General features: G+C 41.0%; 1 protein-coding gene across 8 annotated transcripts in view; it reads right to left on the reverse strand.

Annotated features, from left to right (window-relative positions):
• Positions 1-21,347, reverse strand: part of BICD1 (BICD cargo adaptor 1) — a 169,841-nt gene that overhangs the window by 23,425 nt on the left and 125,069 nt on the right. For 4 of the 8 annotated variants that reach the window (XM_042051294.1, XM_042051290.1, XM_042051292.1 and 1 more), the window contains exons 5-7: positions 16,379-17,473; positions 10,616-10,767; positions 3,647-3,854 (exon numbers count right to left, since the gene is read on the reverse strand). In XM_042051294.1, coding sequence (XP_041907228.1) covers positions 3,647-3,854; positions 10,616-10,767; positions 16,379-17,473 — 1,455 coding nt within the window. Of the gene's footprint in view, positions 1-2,375; positions 2,567-3,536; positions 3,855-10,615; positions 10,768-16,378; positions 17,474-21,347 lie in introns of those variants that run through there. The other 4 variants (XM_042051287.1, XM_042051288.1, XM_042051289.1 and 1 more) reach the window with 3 other exon arrangements.

Here is a 21,347-nt window from a genome sequence, read left to right on the forward strand (position 1 = left end):
GCAATGGAACATGATACTTTGGAAAAGCACCCTGCAGGCAGTTAAGAGCTATTAGTTCAATTAGAAAGCCCAGATCAAGTCGTGCTGTCACAGCTTCCTGTCAGGGGTGCCTGCATGCTGATCTAGAGCTGAGGGCATTCAAATGGCAATTGAGCAGGAAATGACAATCTCTTGCTTCAGAGGTCTTCAGTTCAGCTGGCCTTCCTCTGAAGAAGGCTGCCAAAAACAGTCAGGCTTTCCCTCTCCAGGTATGCGGCAACAGTCAAAGCAAAAGCAGCCTCTTCCGCCAAGCACCAAGTGCAGAGGAAGGTGCAAGAGAAACAGAGGCACAGCTTGCTACTGCATGGGGCTCATGGGGCAGAGGAACCTGTCCTGTTTCTCCTGACACCAAGTTCAGCTATTTTGGCTCTTGGTCTCCATCTCCAATCAAACACATTCCCAGTTACAGCCTCCCAGTCCCCACATCCCTGGGAGCTAATGAAAGCTCTCACATCACATGGGTGAAAAATTCTTGTGAAGGAAATAGTTCACAAATTTAAAAGAGAGGGGGGAAAAAAAAAAACCCTAACACCAAAACGTGTTTCCATTCAATATAGGTTTGATTCATTCTCACTCCACTCCTGAGGCCTTAGCCTCAAGCCAAGCTACACTTCATTCCATACTGTTTGACTTTGGATGCTGCTTTTTTGCACCCTCTCTGAAGCAGGTGTGGGTTGCTACACTTCTTGCTGCTTTGCTTGACTGCACAAATCTTCTGAGAACAGAAACTCTTTGTGAGACAAGGCTTTTAAACATTTTCAGTAAAAGCAGCAGAATAACATTCTTCGCTGTTCCTTACTTTTAGGAAACAGATAATTAGACAGATGGCAAAAAAATCCTACTTAGTGCATCATTCCTTTTATCTATTAACAACTGTAAGAAATCTTCCAGAAACTGGTAAAAACAATGATGAATAATTCCCTGCTTAATCCTCAGCCTGGTTCTAACCTGGTCCTGCCAACACTGGAATCTGAATGCTCAAAAAAATCTCGGGTTTGGACCTGTCAGTCTCACAGGCTGAGACTAAAGTGATGTGATGCCATGTGATGGTATAAAATTCTGACAAATGCATTCAGAAAGCTGAGATGGTTGTAGATTCATAAGGACAACTGTAACATACATCAGTGACTCTGTCTCAAGACCCTTATACTCTAAATATGTAGAGATGTACCTGAAGTGACAGGCAAGGCTCCAGACAAACATAATTTTCTGGACAATTCTACCTTTCAGGCTGCTTCATCCTTTGGTCTGTTACTGGACAAAGACTGTGCCAGTGTTTCACAATCTGTGGTCCACCCATCCATGATGTTCCATGAGATATCAGATGCTTCTTTTCCCCCACTCCCATGTTTTTCTCCTCAGGAGACAGCTCTTCGATTTATTTACTGCAACACACCCTAGCAAAATGTCTTCAGATTCTCTGCAGTTTTTACACTTGTCCTCTGAGTGGGTGTTACTTGCATGGCACTACTCAAAGGCAGCTCTGACACCGATGGCACTAGGTGAGAAATATAACCTATAACAGGGTACTGCTCAGCTTCCCAGAATAAACATTTACTTGAGCAAAAACTACTCTTATGGATATTAGCTTTCATATTTTCTACTTATGCTTTTTGTGTATAACATATTTCAAAACAAGGAATGAACAAAATTACCACCAGACAAGACTGTGCACAGTTAAAGGCTAAAGGCTCTGCTCAGGTGCAGAAGATAAGAAATTATTAGCTGGTCTCTCAGGAGAAGAAAGCTATCACACCTTTGAAATGCCATTCCAGTTTGCATTTCCTTTCTACGCCTCGTTCAAAGCAGATACCACATTTTGGCAGGAAATTAAGAGCAAAAGCTTCCTGCACAGATAAACTTCATGACTCAATTTGTATAAACTAAGCCTTCTGTGAGTCGAGCATCACCCTTTGGAAAAACCTGACTGAATGCTCCAGGGTGAGAAGATGGGTGCTGCGGAGGCTCCTGCACACTGCCAGCCGCTCCCTCGCTGGTCCTCATGCATCTGACTCCTCTATCCCATGGGATTTGTGTCTTCCAGGGGAACTACCAATGCCACCACCAGGCTAAGCTCCACCCAGGCACAGGGATGCAGCCTCTGTGGATGCCAGTGGGACTACACCCACATATACCACAGCAGGACTTTCCACACTGCATCTGAAACCAGTTTGGGCCGCTGCCGGCAGAATGTCATCTCCTGCCACACGTGACACAGGAGGAGACATTTTGCTTTTCAAGAAGGTGCCCAAATCAAATTGCATCTGCAGTGCTGGGAGGGTCCCCTGCTCTGCTAACCACTCAGCACCACATGCACCCAAGGAAAAAATGTTTACCTGGTATGGCCACGGTTAACCTTTTTTCCTTGCTGAGACGGTGCCCGTGGATGAATTCACTCATGGAAGGGGGGCCCCTCAGAAGATATGATTCTGTGGAGGCAGGATGAGGGGGGGCTCTTAATAATTTCTGGAGGTAGGTCCCTGAAGTCCTGGGATGGCTCTGATCACAAAGGGAAGGTGAGAATAGTCTTGCAGGAGATCCAAGAAAAATACATATGGAAACAAAAGAGTTTTACTTTAATTACCTTTCAAAGCCTCACGAATGACAATAGCATCTCAACTTGCTTAACAAGTAAAAATCAACTATCCTTGACACCCCATGTCATTTCCAGAGCAGGACACCTTTCCTGCATTGGAAATCCTCATTCAATTTGGGGAAGGAGGAGATGAGGTTGGGTTATATCTCAGCATCCTCAAGTCAACATGTATGAGGCTCCCTGAACGTTCTCTTGGTTTTGCATTGTGATTGGAGCATACAAGAAAAGGGGATGATTATCTAGGACTTCTCTAACAGAGTCCTCGTCATCTTCAAAACCATGGAGATGCATACACCTAGAGATTTTTGGCAGGGGCAGGCACAAGACAAGAACTCACTGCTTGAACAGCAAAATATTTGCATTAGGTTACGAATGGCAGCCATCCCCCTTCAAAAGGTTTCTTGCTCCCATGTAGAAAAATTGATCTGAGTGAACACATCCATATTCTTTTCACACTGATAAAGATCAAGTGAGCACCAGAGCTTAACAAAGAAAAGCAGTTTCCTTCATGTTAAGCACTTAAATGCTCATAGAGCACAATCCTTTTTTTATTCCAGATGCTCATTATGGAAAACTGTAGGGAAAACTTAAAGAAAACTTGTTAAAGAAAATGCATTCACACTTAATATTAAAGACATACAAGATGCACTGAGACACTGACAGAATATAGTTCAAAACACTGCATTCAGAAGGAGGAAATAACAGTGAGTAGGGGGATCAGAACCACATGTTGCCAGGCTTTGAATTTCATACTCATATCCTCCCCACCTCCTTCTCCCCAGTCAAAGTACGGAAAGAAAAAATAAAGTAAAAAAAGGAATCATTCTGTTTATAATTCGGTGAACAACTTTAATGCAAGTCTGGCTACTGCACTGTACTGTAAAGATCACTGCATGCATACCTTTTCCTCTGAGTGCCACTGCTGACCAGTAAGTTTGGTTGCTGTGGGCCCTGACTATGCAGGAGGAAAGTGTCTATGCTTGGCACGGTGGCTGATGCCTCCTCACTTACTTTAGGGCTGCCGATCTTGCTCTTTCCAAGCTTGCCTTTGCTGCGTCGGGATTGCTCATGGTCGAACTCTAAATCCTCCAGGCGCTGGGTCAGGGCAAGTTTTTGCTGGATAGCCATGCGCAGCAGAGAGTTCAGGGTCTTCTTCTCATCCTCTGCAGCTGCCAGCTGCCTCTGCATCTCATCCAGCTGTGTGACGTACTCATCACACCTGCAGAAAAACAGGGCAGAAATCTGGGGAAACGGCCCAAGGACCGACTCTACCAATGAGCACATTCCCGGGCTTCAGTTACAGAGGCGGATTCAGATCCCAGCTTTTGCTGACTGTAATCCTGGAAGCAGGCAGCCTGAATTCTTCTGTTCCCACTTTGAATAAATTTAGGCTTGGATCTGAATGTCAACACTTCCCATTCAGCAAGACAACCTGTGCCTATATTAACATAGTCTATGACAATGTAACATGTTTCTGATGCAGGCAACAAGCAGCTGGAGGGCAGGTATGGAATTATTTCCAGTTTAAAGCCCAAATAAGAATTTTGGGTGCTGCTTCTACTAGTAAGTCACCATGAATAATAATGTCTACCAATTGGAAAATACTATTTTCCACAGGCAGTAATATCCACTTCAAGAAAGTATTACAAAAGAAGACGGCGAGTAGTTTGGACACTTGACACATCAGATTTTGTGAAATGAGAAACCCTCAGTTAATTCCCATTGTTAACCATTTATTATCATGATTGCCATTATTTACCATTGATTAAAAAGATACTACTCAGGAAACCCCACACGAGGAAGTTATTTCACATTTACTGTTGAATCTCTTGGAGGTGTGTTCATTGCTATGAACCTACTCCATTTTTAATTCTCAGCCTCTTTCACCCACATGAAAAATTATCTTTTCATTTGCTTTAGATCTCTGAGAACTAAAACCACCTTTCTTATGATTTTGTTATATTTAAGACCAAATTCAATTTATTTCTGCTTTTAGCAGTAATTCCTAAAGTTAACAGGAAAAGCAAGGCATCTCAAAATTGTCTTAAAACACTTTTTGAAGTGAAATAGCTTCAGTTTGATAGCAATAGACCATCTAATCAGTAAGAACCAAGAGTAATAAAAATAAATGTATCCCAGCAGTGAGATGACTCACAGACAGCAGTACTGCCTGACCATCAGACTTTTGTGGAAACATCCAAGGATTTTTCATGTTGAATGATGCAGCTTTCACCAGATCTCCTTCCCACAAGATCTGTATGACTCTAAGTAGCTTTGCTGTGTAATTGCAATTGTGTAATAGATGAGGATGTAACTTTATCACTTACAGAAAGCAAGCATAGAAAATTAATTTAGTCTTCCTTATCAAAATATGTGATGCAACAAACCTTTGAAATATTGCAAACTGAGGGATGAAACTAATTTCTCTGAAAGTTTAATATTCACCTTGGGAAACAGGAACAAAGTATTATTGAAAATGTGTAGTTAGTTATTCTTCACACACAAACACATATATTGAGCTCCCCTTTTGAACAATTCAGGCACTGCAAGCAAAATTACTACGCCAGATACAGCTTCATCTACAGTTTCAGTATTATCTTTCTTCTACAGGACCTTAATAAGCATGATTGTTACTATCCAAGCCTTGATTAAAACTGATGTTTATGAAATGCTGGTTGGCTTAAAGCCAACTTGCACACCTGTTTCTGTTCTAAGCCATGAGATGTCTATTGATGCTTAAGTCAGTTTCCTTGACAGAGACATGAAATCAGCATTCTGATTACTATAGTAATTCCTATTTCAAATTAATTTACTTTAATGTCTGTGTTATCAGAGTTTTAAAGACTCATTCCTCTAACCAGATGGATCTTGTATCCATGTCTCTTATTCTCTCCTGCTTTCCTTTTTGTCCAGGAGACCTCTTTTGTTTCCAAGTATGTTTTTCTGTTGAAAATTTTTAGAAGTAACACCTGCAGCAACACCTGCGGCACACTGCCACTAGAAGAATGAATTGCCTTGCTTTAATATGCCAATAAATCAATTTTAGTTTTGGAAAAAGACTGATTTAGCTCAGGCCTTAGAAGGTATTCTTGGTATTTGCACATCTGATTTGTAGAACAGCCCAACTGAACAGTTAAGAAACAAATGCCATGAAGGTGGGCATTACTAAAGCAGTCTTAGACAAACCTGCTATGAGCTATATCAAGCTGGCTTGAGAAATCTGGATATACTAGATGCTGTTAGCTGGTCTCATACTTGAGACAAAACAAATCTCGTGAATACATTTTCCAACTGTTCTGATTAATTACAGAACTCTTCCTAGAAGAGTCCCATTAAGAGCAAGTCCACATTTCTGGTAGCTCACTGCAGTGTTTGGGTGGTTCCAGTCACCTGACCTCCACCATGACTCAAAGTTCCTAATTATTTTTCACAGATGCATGGTCCATTGTCTCTGGGTTTTGCTGCTCAAGCTTTTTTTTTTTTTTTTGAGAAACAATGTTCAGAAAGGTTAAACTTAAATCACCCAAGTAAAGGCCTTAATTAACTTTAGAAACTGCTGGACTAACAGCCTCAGATCTCCTGGAATTTAGCAGCACTGAAGTTTATTCCATGTAGTGGGAGGTAACTAGTGCCTGCAGCCATAATATTTCCCTTCACTGAAATATTCCCAGCTATGTGTAAGTGTGGGATAAAAGGAGAAGTGTTTCCAATTAAAAAAGAAAAAAGCACTGCACACATCTATATTGCCTTTCACCCACACAGTTGATAAACATTCATCAGGTCTCACAGGAGTAAGAAAAAGGTTGAGGAGGTCCTAAAAGAAAAAGGTAAGGAGCTCCTAAGAAAGATGACTTCTGGCACGGCAGAGACCATTGTGGGGTTCCAGGATACTCCAGGGCTCTGAACAGGTCTTTCAGAAAGGCTCAAACAGTGATCCCAAAAGTTAGGTTATGTCCTCCTGAGTCAGAACTCTTTCCCAATTTCCCTCTTGCCCCAGGGCAGTTTGTAAGCTGCAAGTGGCTATTAAATAAACAGCACTGTTTTCTTGCTGTCTGCTGGGCTACTTATAGTCAGAACAAAAGTCAAGGTTTCACCTATTTTTCATTTGCAAGCAGACAGATGAATAAGCCCACTTATTTTGTATGAACTGATCCAAGAAGCTTATACAGGATTTTAAGGGATTTCTGGTTCCATCTATCCCTCTTGTCTAGGAATGTAAACCAAATACCAAGCCAGGCTTATGTGTAATTTAGGTAACATAAATCATAGCAGAGCTTGAGCTAAAACCCAGTGACAGTGACAGGTCCCTGCTCTAACCACATAATCGTAATTCTCTTCCGTTCATAAATGTTTTCTCAGCTCCAGGACCTGTCCAATCTCCCTACTCCGCCTCTTCAGCACACATTTTTCTTTAAAAATTAATCATAAGAAAATATTTTGATGGATGAAGAATAAAATCCATGCATGCAGTGTCAGGACTATGGCAATATCACAAGCAATATTTCCTGCTCTCTCCTGTTGACTATCTCTATTTAGGATGGGAAAGCAAGCAGTGTAGAGACTCAGTGAAGTTAGCGTCCTGAAACCCTTTAGGATTCTGTTTAAAAGCAGTTCCTTCTCTCCTTCAGCACAGGACTTCCTCTCACAGGGCGACACCTGCTCTAGACTGTAAAATTAATGTTTTAAATAATTTATTATTTATTGTTCCTCTGGATGAGTGCCGCTTGCTGCTTCGCACTCCCACAGTGCTCACCCTGGGTCAGCAACAAAAAGGAAGCAACAGGAGGGTCAGGAAAGGCTTCTCTGGGAACTCCCCGTTTTCTCTGGGAATACCAGAAGCAGCCCATGACAAAATAAGCAGGTTAAAGGTGGCACGTGGCCCTGGCATCAAACAGACACTTCAACTCTGCTTTGCCAACCCCTTGAATCTCATGAAACAGATTTTATACACTCTTGCTTTCTCTTTCTAAGAGATGTGTTCTGGGAAATATTCTTGACAGGTCTGAAGCACATAAATCCCAGAAAGGGATCGATCACAAGGCTAATGAAAAGGGAAGGAGGAAGTTGTAGAGACCAGAATCTCAGAGATTTTTGGATTGGGGAAATAACCTGCTCCAGAAGGAAAAGGGGCAAAAGTAGAGGGTCAAGCAGGACAGAAAGACTTTTGAGATGAAGAACTGAGGAAAGAACTTAAGGAGTGAAGGATGAACAATTGTCAGGAAAAACACAGAAAAAGGAAGGCTCCTGCTTTCTGCATAGGTGAGCTTTGGAGAAAAGCGTCAACTTTGCTTCAGAACAGAAACAGATGTGCTGTGCTCTCCTTATGACGTGTGCTATGACCTTTATCCAGTGTATTTGAGGAAGGAACCATACAGTTCAGCACCAGATGAACATCCATTTGGAGACCAAAATGGTGGTTTATGGAAAGAGAAAGGATATTGTTCTATCAAACAGTATAAGCAACCATTTTCAGATCTATAATACAATCCTACTATCAGAAGGATGATTTCCCTATGGTGGAAATTCAGGAGTAAGTACCATGTGATGCACTATAACCATGGAAACCACGGTTTTATTCAACTAAAGACTGAACAATTGCTTTTTTATGCTGAAGGTTGCTACTGCATCTAACGTTACTGCACAAAATCTTGTGTTTACATCCTTGTATTTTCAAACAGATTTCTCTTCTTCAATGGACTTGTAGAGTATATCAACCCTCTGTCATTTAAACAAATGCCCTTCCAAATGGACTATTTGGAATGAGTCAATGATTTGACCATTTAGGAAGATTGATTTAATTATAAAGGCCATTAAACTCCATGCTAGGGAAGAAAAATGAATATTTTACAACAGAAAAATCTATAGGAGCATAATGATGTGGAAGACCTTGTAGTGAATAATTTTTATAACTGTGCTCAGAAAATATTGGGCAGAACTTAGGATGTCAAGGGCAGGGATACATTCCATAGGCCCTATATTGAGTGTTTAATCACTAATACATGGAGTTTACCAACAGCAGTAAATTCTTTGGGGGAAGTTTTTCTCTACTAACAGTAGAAATTTATAAATTAAAAATGTGTGACTCAGGAAGTCACATGGACTCCCTTTATAGTTCATAGAAGAGAAAGAGAAGCTTCTTTGCAAACTACACATGTGGCATCTAGAAAAGGTACCTGGATGAGTGGAGTCAGTGCAGCCTAATTCTCATGGAGGGGATGCTGCTGCCTCCCATCAGCTTTAGGATATGCCTTGACATCTGCACTCAGGATGCCCAAATTGAGTAAGGAGCATTCAGCACACCAACAAGCTAACATTCCCTTTAATTAACTTCTAAATCTTTGCAAACTACTTTTACCTCATATGTTGATGATTTACGGCCCATGCAAGACCCTTGTTTGCTTTATGCTCACGATGCCACTGCTCTGCTTGGGAGTTACCCACCTTCCATGAGGCCTTGCAGAGTTAGTACACTCCTGTGTCTCCTAGAGTAAGGAGCTTGCAAGGAAAGGTCAACATATGCATTTCCAACACGCACACACACACACACACACAGAGCTCTCCTTTCTGGAAGAAAATCTATAGATGCCAATGAAATCAATCAGGCTACCTTGGTTCACACCACCTGCTGAGCTGGGTCTTCACTTCCATTATGTCGCTACACGCACTCTTCTGACGATGGACCTATGATGAATTTGTACACAGCACCAACGTCACAACATATAAATGCGCCTTTTCTCCTTCCTTCCCACTTCTCCCAGCTGCTGCTGCCACTGCCACTAAGCAAAAAAGCACCTTAGAAGGCTGGAAGTGGTGAGATGGCACTGCAGGGAGCACTGAAGAGATGTTGGCATGAGGCACAAAGACGTCTCATCATTTATGGACTAAAGCACAAACAAGAAATCTGCATCGTGTTTGATCATAAGGGGGGGAAAGTCTGGCTTGTGTATTTCCAAAATAAGAATTTATTGATGAAAATGCTGGATCTTTAAAAAAATATATTTTTAGGTAACCTTTTAAAAAGCAGCTCAGATGAGAAGATACACTCTTAAGCTGTGCCAGGGGAGATCTAGGCGGTCATTAGGAAGAACTTCTTCACAAAAAGGTCTATTAGACATTGGAGTGAACTGCCCAGGGAGGTGGTGGAATCACCATCCCTGGGGCTGTTTAAGGAAAGACTGGACATGGCACTCAGTGACATGATCTGGATGACAAGATGGTGTTGGGTCATGGGTTGGACTTGATCTCAGAGGTTTTATTTCAACCTAGTTGATTCTGTGATTCTGTGTAAAACCAGAAGCTCTTCTGAAGAAGGTGTGGAAGAAGGAAAGATGAAAGTTGATTAATTACTGTCCTGCCAGGAGGAACTATGTTACAGAAGGTAAGTGAAGCTTTTGTCCTGTGAAGGAGAAGATAATAAATTGAACATCACAGTGGGAGAAAATAAGAATTTACACTGGAGTGGGAAATTACAGTTATTAGCACTGGATTACCACATAGGCTGGTTGATGAAATAGATTTTACTACTGGTAAGTAATAAATCTCATTGTAATGAAAACATGGGACCCTGAAGATCATCATTAACCGTACAATAGCTTTACAAGACAGAATCACTGCGTACTTCTGAATGGGAAAATCAGCCACATAAATCCACTATTTGATTTTCACTTTAAAAAACCCTATAAATGCAAATATGCTAGAGGCATCTATTGTCATTTATAACACTTTACTCAAGGTTGTATTGACATTGCTATTCTTCAGCTTTATTTTCCAAGACACACATCTCAACAGCACTTGAAAGCTTGCAAGTTTTGCACAGTGTGCATTCTAGGACTCATTCACCTTCATCCAGCAAACCCCTAACCATGCAGAAAATAATTCCTCTATCCTCCTAAGCACCCAACATATACAGCTAAGTGTGTTCTCACTTAGCACACACATGTTTACAGTGCTGAGCCAGATGGGACACCACTTATCCCTTACCTGGTTGCAAACATTGCTCTCAAGGATGAGAAGGTTGCTGCATCTTCCTTCAAAGCCTTTAGTTCATTCCGTAGTTTGGTCATGGTCTCAGTCACCATTGCTTTTTCATTTTCGTATTTATTCTTCAAATTGGCCAGTGCCACTTCAGCTGTCTAAAACACAAACAACACAAACATATGTGCTTATGAGACAGAGATCTGAGAACAGCTAAAACCCCACGTCTGATTTTGGTTTTGATTTCCTTCATTCACACAGGAAAAGAAATCAAACCGGATCACCATTGTAGTGCACCCTTCACGTTCTTCTTTTAAGTTGTACTCCATGAAACCAGGAAAAGGAGAACACAGATGAGAGGACAAAGCCCATTTTAACAGCAACTGGCAACAACTCTGCACCTTAAGTGTCCCTGCAACACTGTGCAGCTGTATGTGGAGGACTCAGGTGAGTAAGTTACTACAGGAGCTGCTACCAGGTTGTTTGAGGTGCAAGAAACAACCAAGTGTGTCCCCTGGCCGCTTTGCAAACAGGACACAGGGCACATGAGGCTCAGCCTCCGCAGCCAAGTTGTGAATCAACGTGTTTGGCCTCAAGCCTACTGCTGGCCGAGGCTTTCCTTGGCCACAGGGATGGCCAGGACCTGGCAGCTTGATTAATGTCTGAGAACTGGCAATGTCTACTGTGCAAGCCAGCATTATTTCAGCATTTTTAACCATAACAACAAAAAAAAAAGTGTAAATTACAGTTTTCATTTAACAGGAAACAAGGCTTTGTATTTGTCCTATGCCTAAATTTTTGCTGCTCCCTTCCTTCTTTTTTCAATTTCATCTGTTAAATTTCTTTAATTTACTACTTTACTGCTTTTAATAGCTACATTTGTCTTATCTTTGCAAGTGTCTTATCTTTGCAAGACTTGAACATTCTGCTTTACCTATGAATTTAGTATCATTTTTAAGTCATTCAAAATACAAAGTTTTATAGAGACTTTATACCTACTGCTGCTTGGGACATTTAAAATTATTGCCTTTGAATGAGAGGAAGAAAAATTTGCTTCCTTTTACATTTGTTCAGAGTGTGTTATGGTTGTTTTTTCACTTCATTTGGTACATAATAAGTTGCAGCAATTCATACAGGCAATCAATTTCCCCTGTTACCTTGTGGGCTCTTGAGCCACCACCAGGGGAGAGAAGTTTAGAAGAACATTAGGTTAAAGCAACCAGCAAGGGAACAGGACAAAAGATGGTAATTACCAAACAGTTGGAAACCTGTTTTAAACTCAGTTTTCCCAAACTCAATACATTTCCCACTAGCAATGTCTCTTAACAAAAGAATACATTAGAATCTCCTACTAAATTACAACTTTATTCTTTTTGTCTCGTTAAATAGCACCATTATAAATAGCAGCATTAAAATACTTTTTGATTGTATACTCACCAATAATAGTTTCTTACTTTCACACCAATTTACATTAAGAGAATGGATTTTTAAAGGGCAGTACGAGCAACCATCTATCATTTTAAATAGATAAATTTTTCCAATCCAGATTTGAAATCATCAGCAATACATGTTAAAATTATCAATCACTTAGGGATCTATTCAAATCAATTCTGCTTTTTTCAACCTTGCTGATATATGCTTTGGTGCAATGCAGGATACTGGACACCAGTCTATGTCGTGGCAGGATAAAGCAGAAATCATCAGCTTTTTGTCTGTTTTCAGCCATGACCAAAAATGTACACTCATAAATTAACAGTAATTTATATATCACTGAAACTATGCACAAGGATCAGACAGACCATGATCCCTATGTTTTAGTCTGGATGTCAGGGTAAGTTAAATGGATGTGCAACACTACAGGATGAAAATATAGTTTACTTGGTGAATAAAAGAGGAAGGACTGTATCAAATCTTAAACTTTTTTTCTTCCTATTAAAGTTTCCTATAAAACATATAGAAAACAAAGCATAAGCTTCAAATCCTATGAGAAATGCTTAATGGCTCTCCATGCACCAGCCAAGCTGCTGAGGTTCTCCCTTCTGAAAGTCTCCTAAGTGCTCTGCTATAGAAGCAAATAAAACTAACCAAAAAAGTGGGTTTAGTAGCAAAAGAAAGACGGAGAGCACAAGCTGAGGAAGCTTCTGTCAGAAATTTGGGGAGCCTGAAGAGACAGGAAACTTCCCTGAATTCTGAGAACACCCTGAAGCCTGAATGTGTAATGGAGGCAGAGGACAGAAGAGGAACTCAGCCTCCATCTATCAGAGACAATTAAGTGTGTCTGGTCACCTCAGCTGTACTGTCACACTGTGCCAAACTAACAGGGATAAAATGAACTGAAGCCACATGAAACCTCATGTTACTCTTCCTCCAGTGCCAGCTCTTGTTGAAATTATTTCTATTTGTTCCCCATCTCAGCCAATCTCCAAAATTGTACCCATTGAGCCACATATATGGTGGTGCCTGAAACCAGTTCTGTGGAATAATCTAGGTTTAGATAATCCAGAACAGTGCATTCAGAGAGTGCTCTGAAAGGAAGGATGGGGTAAATAAAAGCCTTCATCTCCAAGTGGTGGGTGCCAAAAGGAAGCAGATGCCCAGGACCTGGCTTTAACAGCTCTTTCTGAAGCGCTTGTTTTTAAGTTGCGGCTAAGTAAAAAAATTTGTATCAGAAAAATGAGAGAATTTTGTTCCACATCAAAATGCACTCTCTCAACACACAAGTAGATGGAGAACACAAGAAAAAGATGAAAACATGGGGGAAAAAAACATTAATACTCTTCAGTGAAGTAAATAATGTAATAAGACAGCAGAGGTGCTCATGACACTCTTGTCAGACCAGTCATGCCGAGGAACTGGGCAAATAACTACCCAGGCTCTCAGCCAGCCACCTGCAGGCATGGAATTGATGGCTCATGTAGCATTTACTGTGCAGAAGAAGTCACCTGGAATTTACAGCAACACCAGGAGGGAGCAGGGAGCTCCAGTGCCTGGACTCCAGCAGGGTGTGAAATACCAGCGAGGAAATGAGACCTGGGGAACACACAGAGCTCAGCTCCCCTCCCCATCCTCAAAACCCAGCCCTGGAGGTGAATAGGCTGAGGGGAGCACACACCTGACCCCAGGACCTCAAGCACTGCCAGAATTAACAGGGTCTTTTCCATCCCCCTCCATATCCCTACAGAAGAGATGTTTGCCCAGTCTCATCTGCCTAAAGGTTGCCATCTTCATCCTGAAATCTGTGAACAGATCTCATTTTCTAAGATGCCTTTGTATGTCATTTACTTTACCTCAGCTGTGTGAGAAGCAGACCAGCTAAAATAATTGTTAATAAATATTAAGTCCTACACTGGTAGGATTTTTATTTCACACAAGAAAGCAGAAACTAGCCTGAATTTTAGAGCACAAGTTGTACATGGTACCAGGTCTTTTCATCAAACCTCTCTTTCACAGCAGAAATTCTACTGTGTTCTGTCCATATAATATCAGGGCATTTGTTTATAGATAAGGTTCTGTATGTTTGGGGTTATCAAGGTATTTTTTCTGAAAGACTTTTATGGGTATTTCACTTATGGGAGCTGGAGACACCATAGTTACTGCTAATGCAGAATTAAAGGTCTCGCTGACTCAATTCTGTCTCATTGAACTATTTAGCTATGAAAACAATATATCAGCTTTCCATCAGAACTTCAGGATATTAAATTCCCCTCAAAGGCAGTTTTGCTTTCTGATTGCTATTAGAAATCGAAACCAAACCCATTATTGAACTGGTCCTAAAAGTTACTGCATCATTAATTTGACTTTACTTTCTCACTTATGCCACTTGTTAATGTTTATTCCATCGATCTGGTGCAGACACAGTAATTTGGGCTATGAACAAAGGATACATAAGTCAAGACAAGGCAAGCAAGCAAGCCAGCAATATCTATGTGCCTTGCTTTCCTGGGCACTTGATTTAAGAATACATTTTCATGGACCTATGTTTGCATTTTCTTACATCAAATCTTTCTCTTTTTATCCTGCTAGAGCTTTGTGTAGTCTAAAATTCTTATTTATGAATACTACTGACCATCACTAGATACCGACTGTATTTCCCTAGTTAAGGGTGTGTTTTCACTAAAGTACAGCCCAAAATACCAGACCTAGGGAAGGGTCCCACAAGGGAAAAACATCCTCAGCCTTTTGCTGCTTAGAAACTTAATCTTTTGAAGGGGAACACCTCAAGAGGATAAACTGTAACCCTGGTTTTTTTGAATATGAGTCAAAACATGAATTTGGGTTCTGGGGTACACTCATCACTTGAGGCTGGCACATAATAAACCACTCTTCCCCTCTACAACTTTGAATTTCTCCTTCCCTTTATATTATTATGTCTTTTAACTTGAAAGTTTGAAGAAGCTGATATTAGGCTGGCATGAACAAGTATGGTACGTTTCTGTACCCAGTTGTACAGTTACCAATGCTGCTATCCAATAAATAAAAGATTAGTTAATAGCGGCTCCTTAGTCAGCAAATCTATCTTTTCCATTTCAGTGAGCATCCTTTAGGATATTGCATTATTTCTGACAGCAATAAAAGAGTGGGACTGAGATATATCTTCTGGTGGTAGCAAAAAATAAATGATAGCTCTATGCTAATGGGAAAAATCTTTAATTTGGGATCACAGAATGTATACCCACATACATCAATTCCATCTAAATTACATTTTAATTACATGGAAAACCACATATAATTGCTCAGAGCTATTATTGCTTAGCTGGAGATGGTATTTAATTACTTGAGTTAATATTTAACATGTGTTGTATCAGAGGGGGGGGAAATGCTATAAAAGACTCAATATATGTTGAAATATTGCTGCAATTTAAAAATCCCCAGTACCCTAGAAATGCAGTTACAGATACAACAATCAATTAAACTTGAAATTGTAACTTCAGAATAGTTGACTATTGGGAATTTTAACACTGAAATCCCATCACTGTCACCAGCTAATAGTGTGCCAAGCTGTTAACCGGTATTTGAGCCCCCACGTGGTGATCACTGCACTGTTTTCAGATGAGAAAAGTGCCTGGAGACCTAGAACGATGACACTGCTGCTGCAGCCTTTTGCATTCAGATTAATTTTGGGCAAAAGGAGATGCATCAAAGTAAATAAAACTATGTGCATGGGGTTTTTTTGTTTTTTTTACAGTGTTTTCAGAGCTGGAATCTAATGGACGCAAAGGGCTTGGTAGATATAATATGCACAGAAAATTGACAGTACTCTTGAAAAACATAGCATTAAGATGGATTTCTTTTGGCATTTGATATCAAGTACTATAATTTTCGGCTTCTTTTCATTGGTGAAACATCTAAAGTAAAATGGCTTGTTGAATTTCTCTTAAGATTTGAAAAAATTCAAAATAATGACTTGAGGTTTTTATTCTCTTAAATAGAAGAGCACACCACTGAGAGCCTCTCCAGGTATGTTCTATTTTGTTTTCCAACCCTGATAACCTTAATCAGTCTGTGATAATACCACCAACATGCCTGGGCAGTAGCTCGTCCCTGGCCACACCTCTGCTGAGTGAATGGTGGGATATGCTGACAAAAACAGAACTAAACTGCTTAAAGAGAAGGCTGGGAAGGGAGGGAACAAAGGTGTGCCCTTGCTGTGATTGAGTGAGAGGCTAAATAACCTGTGAGTAAAACCTCTCCTCCAAAATACCCCTGGGAAAGCTTGTAAGCGACCTGTAAAAATAACAGACTTTCCTGAGTGCTTTATGAGCACCTTACCTGCTTGTTGGCTTTCAGCACTGCTCTCAGGGTCGCGATCTGCTCTCGCTTTGTGCTCAGGAGCGATTTCAGCTTCAGGATCTCTTCCATTAAGGCCTCCTTGTCTTTGTCGATCATGGGCGCCAGCTCGCGGGCCGCGGCCCGCTGGCGCGACAGCTGCAGCGACCGATCCACAGCCTTCTGCAAGTGCTTGATTTGGTCCCTTATTATGGCATTGAGGTTGTAGATGTTCATAGGCTCTTTGCGGATGTCACTGGTGTCAGAGACAGGGGAGGAAGGAGGGGCTGTGATGACAGGAGAAATGGAAGGTGTTTTTGTTGGGCTCTGTTCCTTGCCGGGCTCTGTGGCCTCTTTCGTCACCTGCTCGGTCGGGGTCCTGGCTTCTACAGGCGATGCCACCCCCCGCCTGGCAAGTCGTGGGGAAAGGAGACCTTGAGGGTCATCCGGTCCCTTCAGGCTCCCGCTGCGGGTGACTCTGCTCTGCCTGTAATAGTCCAACATGACCCTGTTCGGCGTCTCGTTGTTGCACAGGCAGACGTGGTGGTACAGCTGAGCCAGCTCCTCACTAAACGTCACCAGCTCGTCCTGGGCAGTGTTGAGGGTATTATGGTTTTCATTTGCTATGCTTGCCATCCTTTGTAACTCCTTTTCCATGTGGACCATTTTTTCCTGGCTTTCCTTGGTCGACTTCTCCAGGTTTATCACCTGCTCATCATACGTCTGGATTCTGCTCTCATACTTGGCCTTCTCTTCGGTGTAATTTTCCACATACTTATTATATTTCTCCTTTAAGGCTTTGATTTCTGCTTTAAGGTCTATCACCTCAGTAACAGCTACTTTGTATTTACATTCCAGGATCTCCAAGCCATTGATATCCACTTCATAATCATGTGCTTCCTCGTCAGAATCTCGGCCCTTCTCACAGTCAAGCTCAACTTTCAGCTCCTTGTTGCTCTGCAGCCCCCTCATGGCATTGACGTGCTCCGTGAGCCTGTGGACGCGCTCGTGCTGCTCTGTCAGGGCTCCCTTGGTGTGCTCCAGCTGCGTCTGAGACTCCTGGAGGTTGGCCAGGAGAATGGCCTTCTCTCGCTCCACCTGCAACAGAGTCAGAGTGAAAAACCCAGGGTGGATCCCATCCTACCCATGCTGAACACCAAACTCTGCAGTCAGAGTTACCTCCTTCCACTCCACCACTGCATGCAGCTTGAGGGCTTCTGAGAGATTTTAGCCATGTACACCTAAACCATAAAATTAATTTAAGAGAGCCGTATAACTCTCAGAGATTTTGGAAGTCCCAGCCTCTGTTACAACTTCCAATATCACTAGGTCACAATTTTACATGCTGCTCACTGAAGAGTTACCAAGTGCCCAAGCACTGTCTCATCAGCTAGAGTGATGATCCATGATTTACTAGGAGATACGTTCCCTGAACACAGCAACTGCTTCACTGTCAACTGTAAGCCATTTCTCAGTGGAGTCTGAATTTATATTTCCCATTAACAGTTCTACCAATCTTTCACAATATCCATTTATATCTTTGAACTGTTGCACGCTTTCATTAAGGCAAATACAGTAAAAAAACTACACTAGCTGTGTACATTTCCACAGATTAAATAACCTACTGTAGGTGGAAATGTAACACAGATCAGGACACTGAGCACATGCAACTCCCAGGAGTACCCATCCTCAGCACTTATCTGTAAGCAAAATCCATCTGTTTAAATTCAAGCCAGGAAAAGCAGGACTTGCGGTGTAACTAACAACCAGCTGCTTGTGACCTAGTAAGTGTCTTTCCAAATATCCACAGAGAAATGTGGATTGAACAACAGAAGACATCATGAAGGGCACCTCTAGAAGTTTTAACGCACAGCAATTTTAAAGCAAGTGAACATGACAAACAAGTTTAATCTGCTCAGGTATTTGCTACTCATGATAACACCCCTGAAAGATTTCCACTTCAAGTTTTAAGTGTAATGCTCCAACTTTTTCCTGTGTCTTTGCCCTGTTCTGAGGTGTGAATTAGGAAGCAGAGGAAGGCTTACAGAGATAGGATCCTTGTTCCTTTCATGGCTTCTACAATAGGACCCTAAGCCTACCAGGTTTACTGCTCTTTTCTCCCCCTGTTGCAGTATCTCAGCACATGCAGTAAAAATGGCACTTCCCTTGATGAGTGGTGGCATTACTAATTCTGAGAATTCAAAGCTTTCAGTTCTGAAAATTCTTTAAAAACAAAAAAAAAAACCCAAAAAACAAACAAAAAAAACCAAACACAAACTTTCCTTCCCTATCAGTAGTATGTGGAAGAGAATCAAATTAGCCACCATGAATCTTAGCAAAGGATAAAAAAAGCCTTTGAGAAACTGGGAAGGTATTAATGCCATCTCACAAAATGTTCTAAGAAGTGCTTCAAACTCTTGTTTCCTCTTAACCAGGCTTTTGAGCAGTGGCTGCTGCTCAGAAGTACTAAGACATTAGAGCATACATTGATCCCTTGGTTTTACAGAGAGGCTCTCAAAATGTGGCCTCCATTAGGATCTGCAATCGATTGCAGGCAGAAACTACAAATAAAAATAGAAGCCATGATAAAAGCATCTGAAAAAAACAGCCTACTTTTCTTGTATACAGGGGACTGATGCCTTAAGAATTAAAAAAAACAGGGACAAACCTCATCCTTATTTTATGATCCAGGAAGAATCTGTCTCTTTAGATATGAAGTGTTCCATTTTTGGCACTACCTAGTCTGTGCAGAAGAGGACAGCCAAGAACCACAAGGATTTTGGTATCCTTCTCCATTTTTCGTTCCCCTCTTGCTGTCCCAGTATGTTTTCCACCCTAATTGTTGCTCACCCCCCCATGTCAGCCCACTCCTGTTGAGAAAACCCAAAATAGGGCAAACTTGCCTTCTGCCAAGTGCATCTTCTTAAAAGGTGACCACTTTCTACAGATCTCTCGGTCAGGCCTGTCCTGGGGACCCTCAGAGATCAACCCAGCAGGAGTCTCTTCACCAGCTTTCCTCTTTTTTTCATCAAGCTGCCTGCCCTAGGTCTGCTCTCCCTGGAAACCTTCAGCTGAACTCCAGTTGTTATCACTTGGTATTGCAGGCTTCAGTGCTATTTACACTGCCCTCATCAGATGATGAAGGTATTTATTCCTTCAGGCTGGTAATGTGAGCTATGCACAAGCATTAAAAATCTGTGTTTTGGCTAATTTAAAGGACCATCTCACCTTATAGAGAGAAATTGTACTGATAATAAAGAACCACATATTACAGGCAGTTGGCTTATTAAAGTGTACGGGTCCACTGTGGGCATGTTCCCACCAAAGAAGCCAATTCACTGCAGATTGCACTCGTGTAAAAATAAACATTTATTTTTAACAATATTTATCGATAATAAAGCCTTTCCTCTGAGAAAACACCTGTGTGTTAAAGCAGCACAGTGCTTCAGTGCCTACTTAAATTAATAAGACAGAATTGATCCTGCAGGACTACTGATCTGAACCATTATACCCTATCATGAAGAAAAACTGTAGCATGGCTAATTTGGATCTTGATGATAATTTCTCTTCTGAACATAAATGCGTTCTGGAAACATAATCCTTTCAAATAAAAAGAACTCTTTCCAGAGAAAACATTTTAAACTTTTGAAACCCATATATCAACTTGCACAGCAGGCAAAAGGAAATACACAGACCTACTCAATTTTATTCATTCTGGACCAGCAATAATGGATTAAGCTAATCCCCTTCTGTTTAAAACCATAAATACATGCTCCTACTGCCAAGGGAAAAACCCCAAAGCTCCAGCTCATTCCTGAGCACACCTTTTGCATATTAATGACTCTGCTGTTCCCAAATATGGTAATGATATTTCTTCTTCTAGACAAAACTATATTCTTCTTTCCACCACAGCAAACTTATGGCAATTCCAGGTATTTTTCAGCCCAGTTGGTGCATTTTTTTGACATTGAAATTGGTAGCTGCATTAAGGATTTTTATCATTCATTTAGAATGAAAATAAAAACAATTCAAAAGTAGCTGTACCTGTTTTGCAATGCATCCTTCCCTTCAAAGATTTCAGCTTGAGGAGATTTTCTTCCCAATTTGCATCTATAGTTTGCAATTATGGAAACCAATTTTACAATAGTTATTTATCTCCTCACCTTTTTCTTTTTTTAAACATCATCAGAATTTCAAGGAACAATTCCTGGGGGAGACTGGAACAAATTAACAGGAGAACTCATCTCAAGAACCCTGAATCTCAGCTATAGCACATTTGTCACAGAGTACAAGGCAGCTGAAGAAGAGTGTCAGAAACTAAGCTGCAGGACTTTTTCTTTTTCTTCCTTTTTTAAGAGAACTTAATCTAAGTTTTCCAAACATGATATTAGCCTCAGAAAAGGGGAACGTATGACCATGGGAAGAAAAGGAGTCCTAGGCTTCGAAGATTACATAGAGAATTCTTTCCACTGGACAACAAACAGGAAGGAAGAGTGCAAAGCCCTGAGCTTTTCCAAGAAAATATCAGAATACAAAAATTTTCAGCAAGACATTTGTTACACAGCAGACATATGAATGGAAAGGAAATAGTTGCAATTAAATCTCTCTCCTAGGGACCAGCACAACTCATGGAGCAGCAGCATCCAAAAGCTGTAGAGGGAATTCTATTTGTCGTACTGTTTCAGTGAAGTCTTCTTTTTGAGACTGAGGAGCAAAAACAATTTGCTAGACACACTTACAAAATGGCAAATCTGAAGTTTACCTTTCTCCTAAAAAGGAACCTGCTGTCCTATAGACATGAAAATAGTTCACAAAAAACAGTCAGTTCCTTCAGAAACTCTGTCCTAGTGCAGCCTCTTCAGAGGAAACAGGAGGCACTCATACCAAATACTGAATGAACACCACATGGCAAAGACACCATACAGGAAATGAAATTCCGATTTTGCTGATGATTTACCTTTTGCCAGCTTTT

This window comes from Corvus kubaryi, unplaced genomic scaffold (genome assembly GCF_017639235.1).
Source record: "Corvus kubaryi isolate FWS band 111438036 unplaced genomic scaffold, C.kubaryi_AGA036_p1.0 74, whole genome shotgun sequence".
Classification (NCBI taxonomy): domain Eukaryota; kingdom Metazoa; phylum Chordata; class Aves; order Passeriformes; family Corvidae; genus Corvus; species Corvus kubaryi.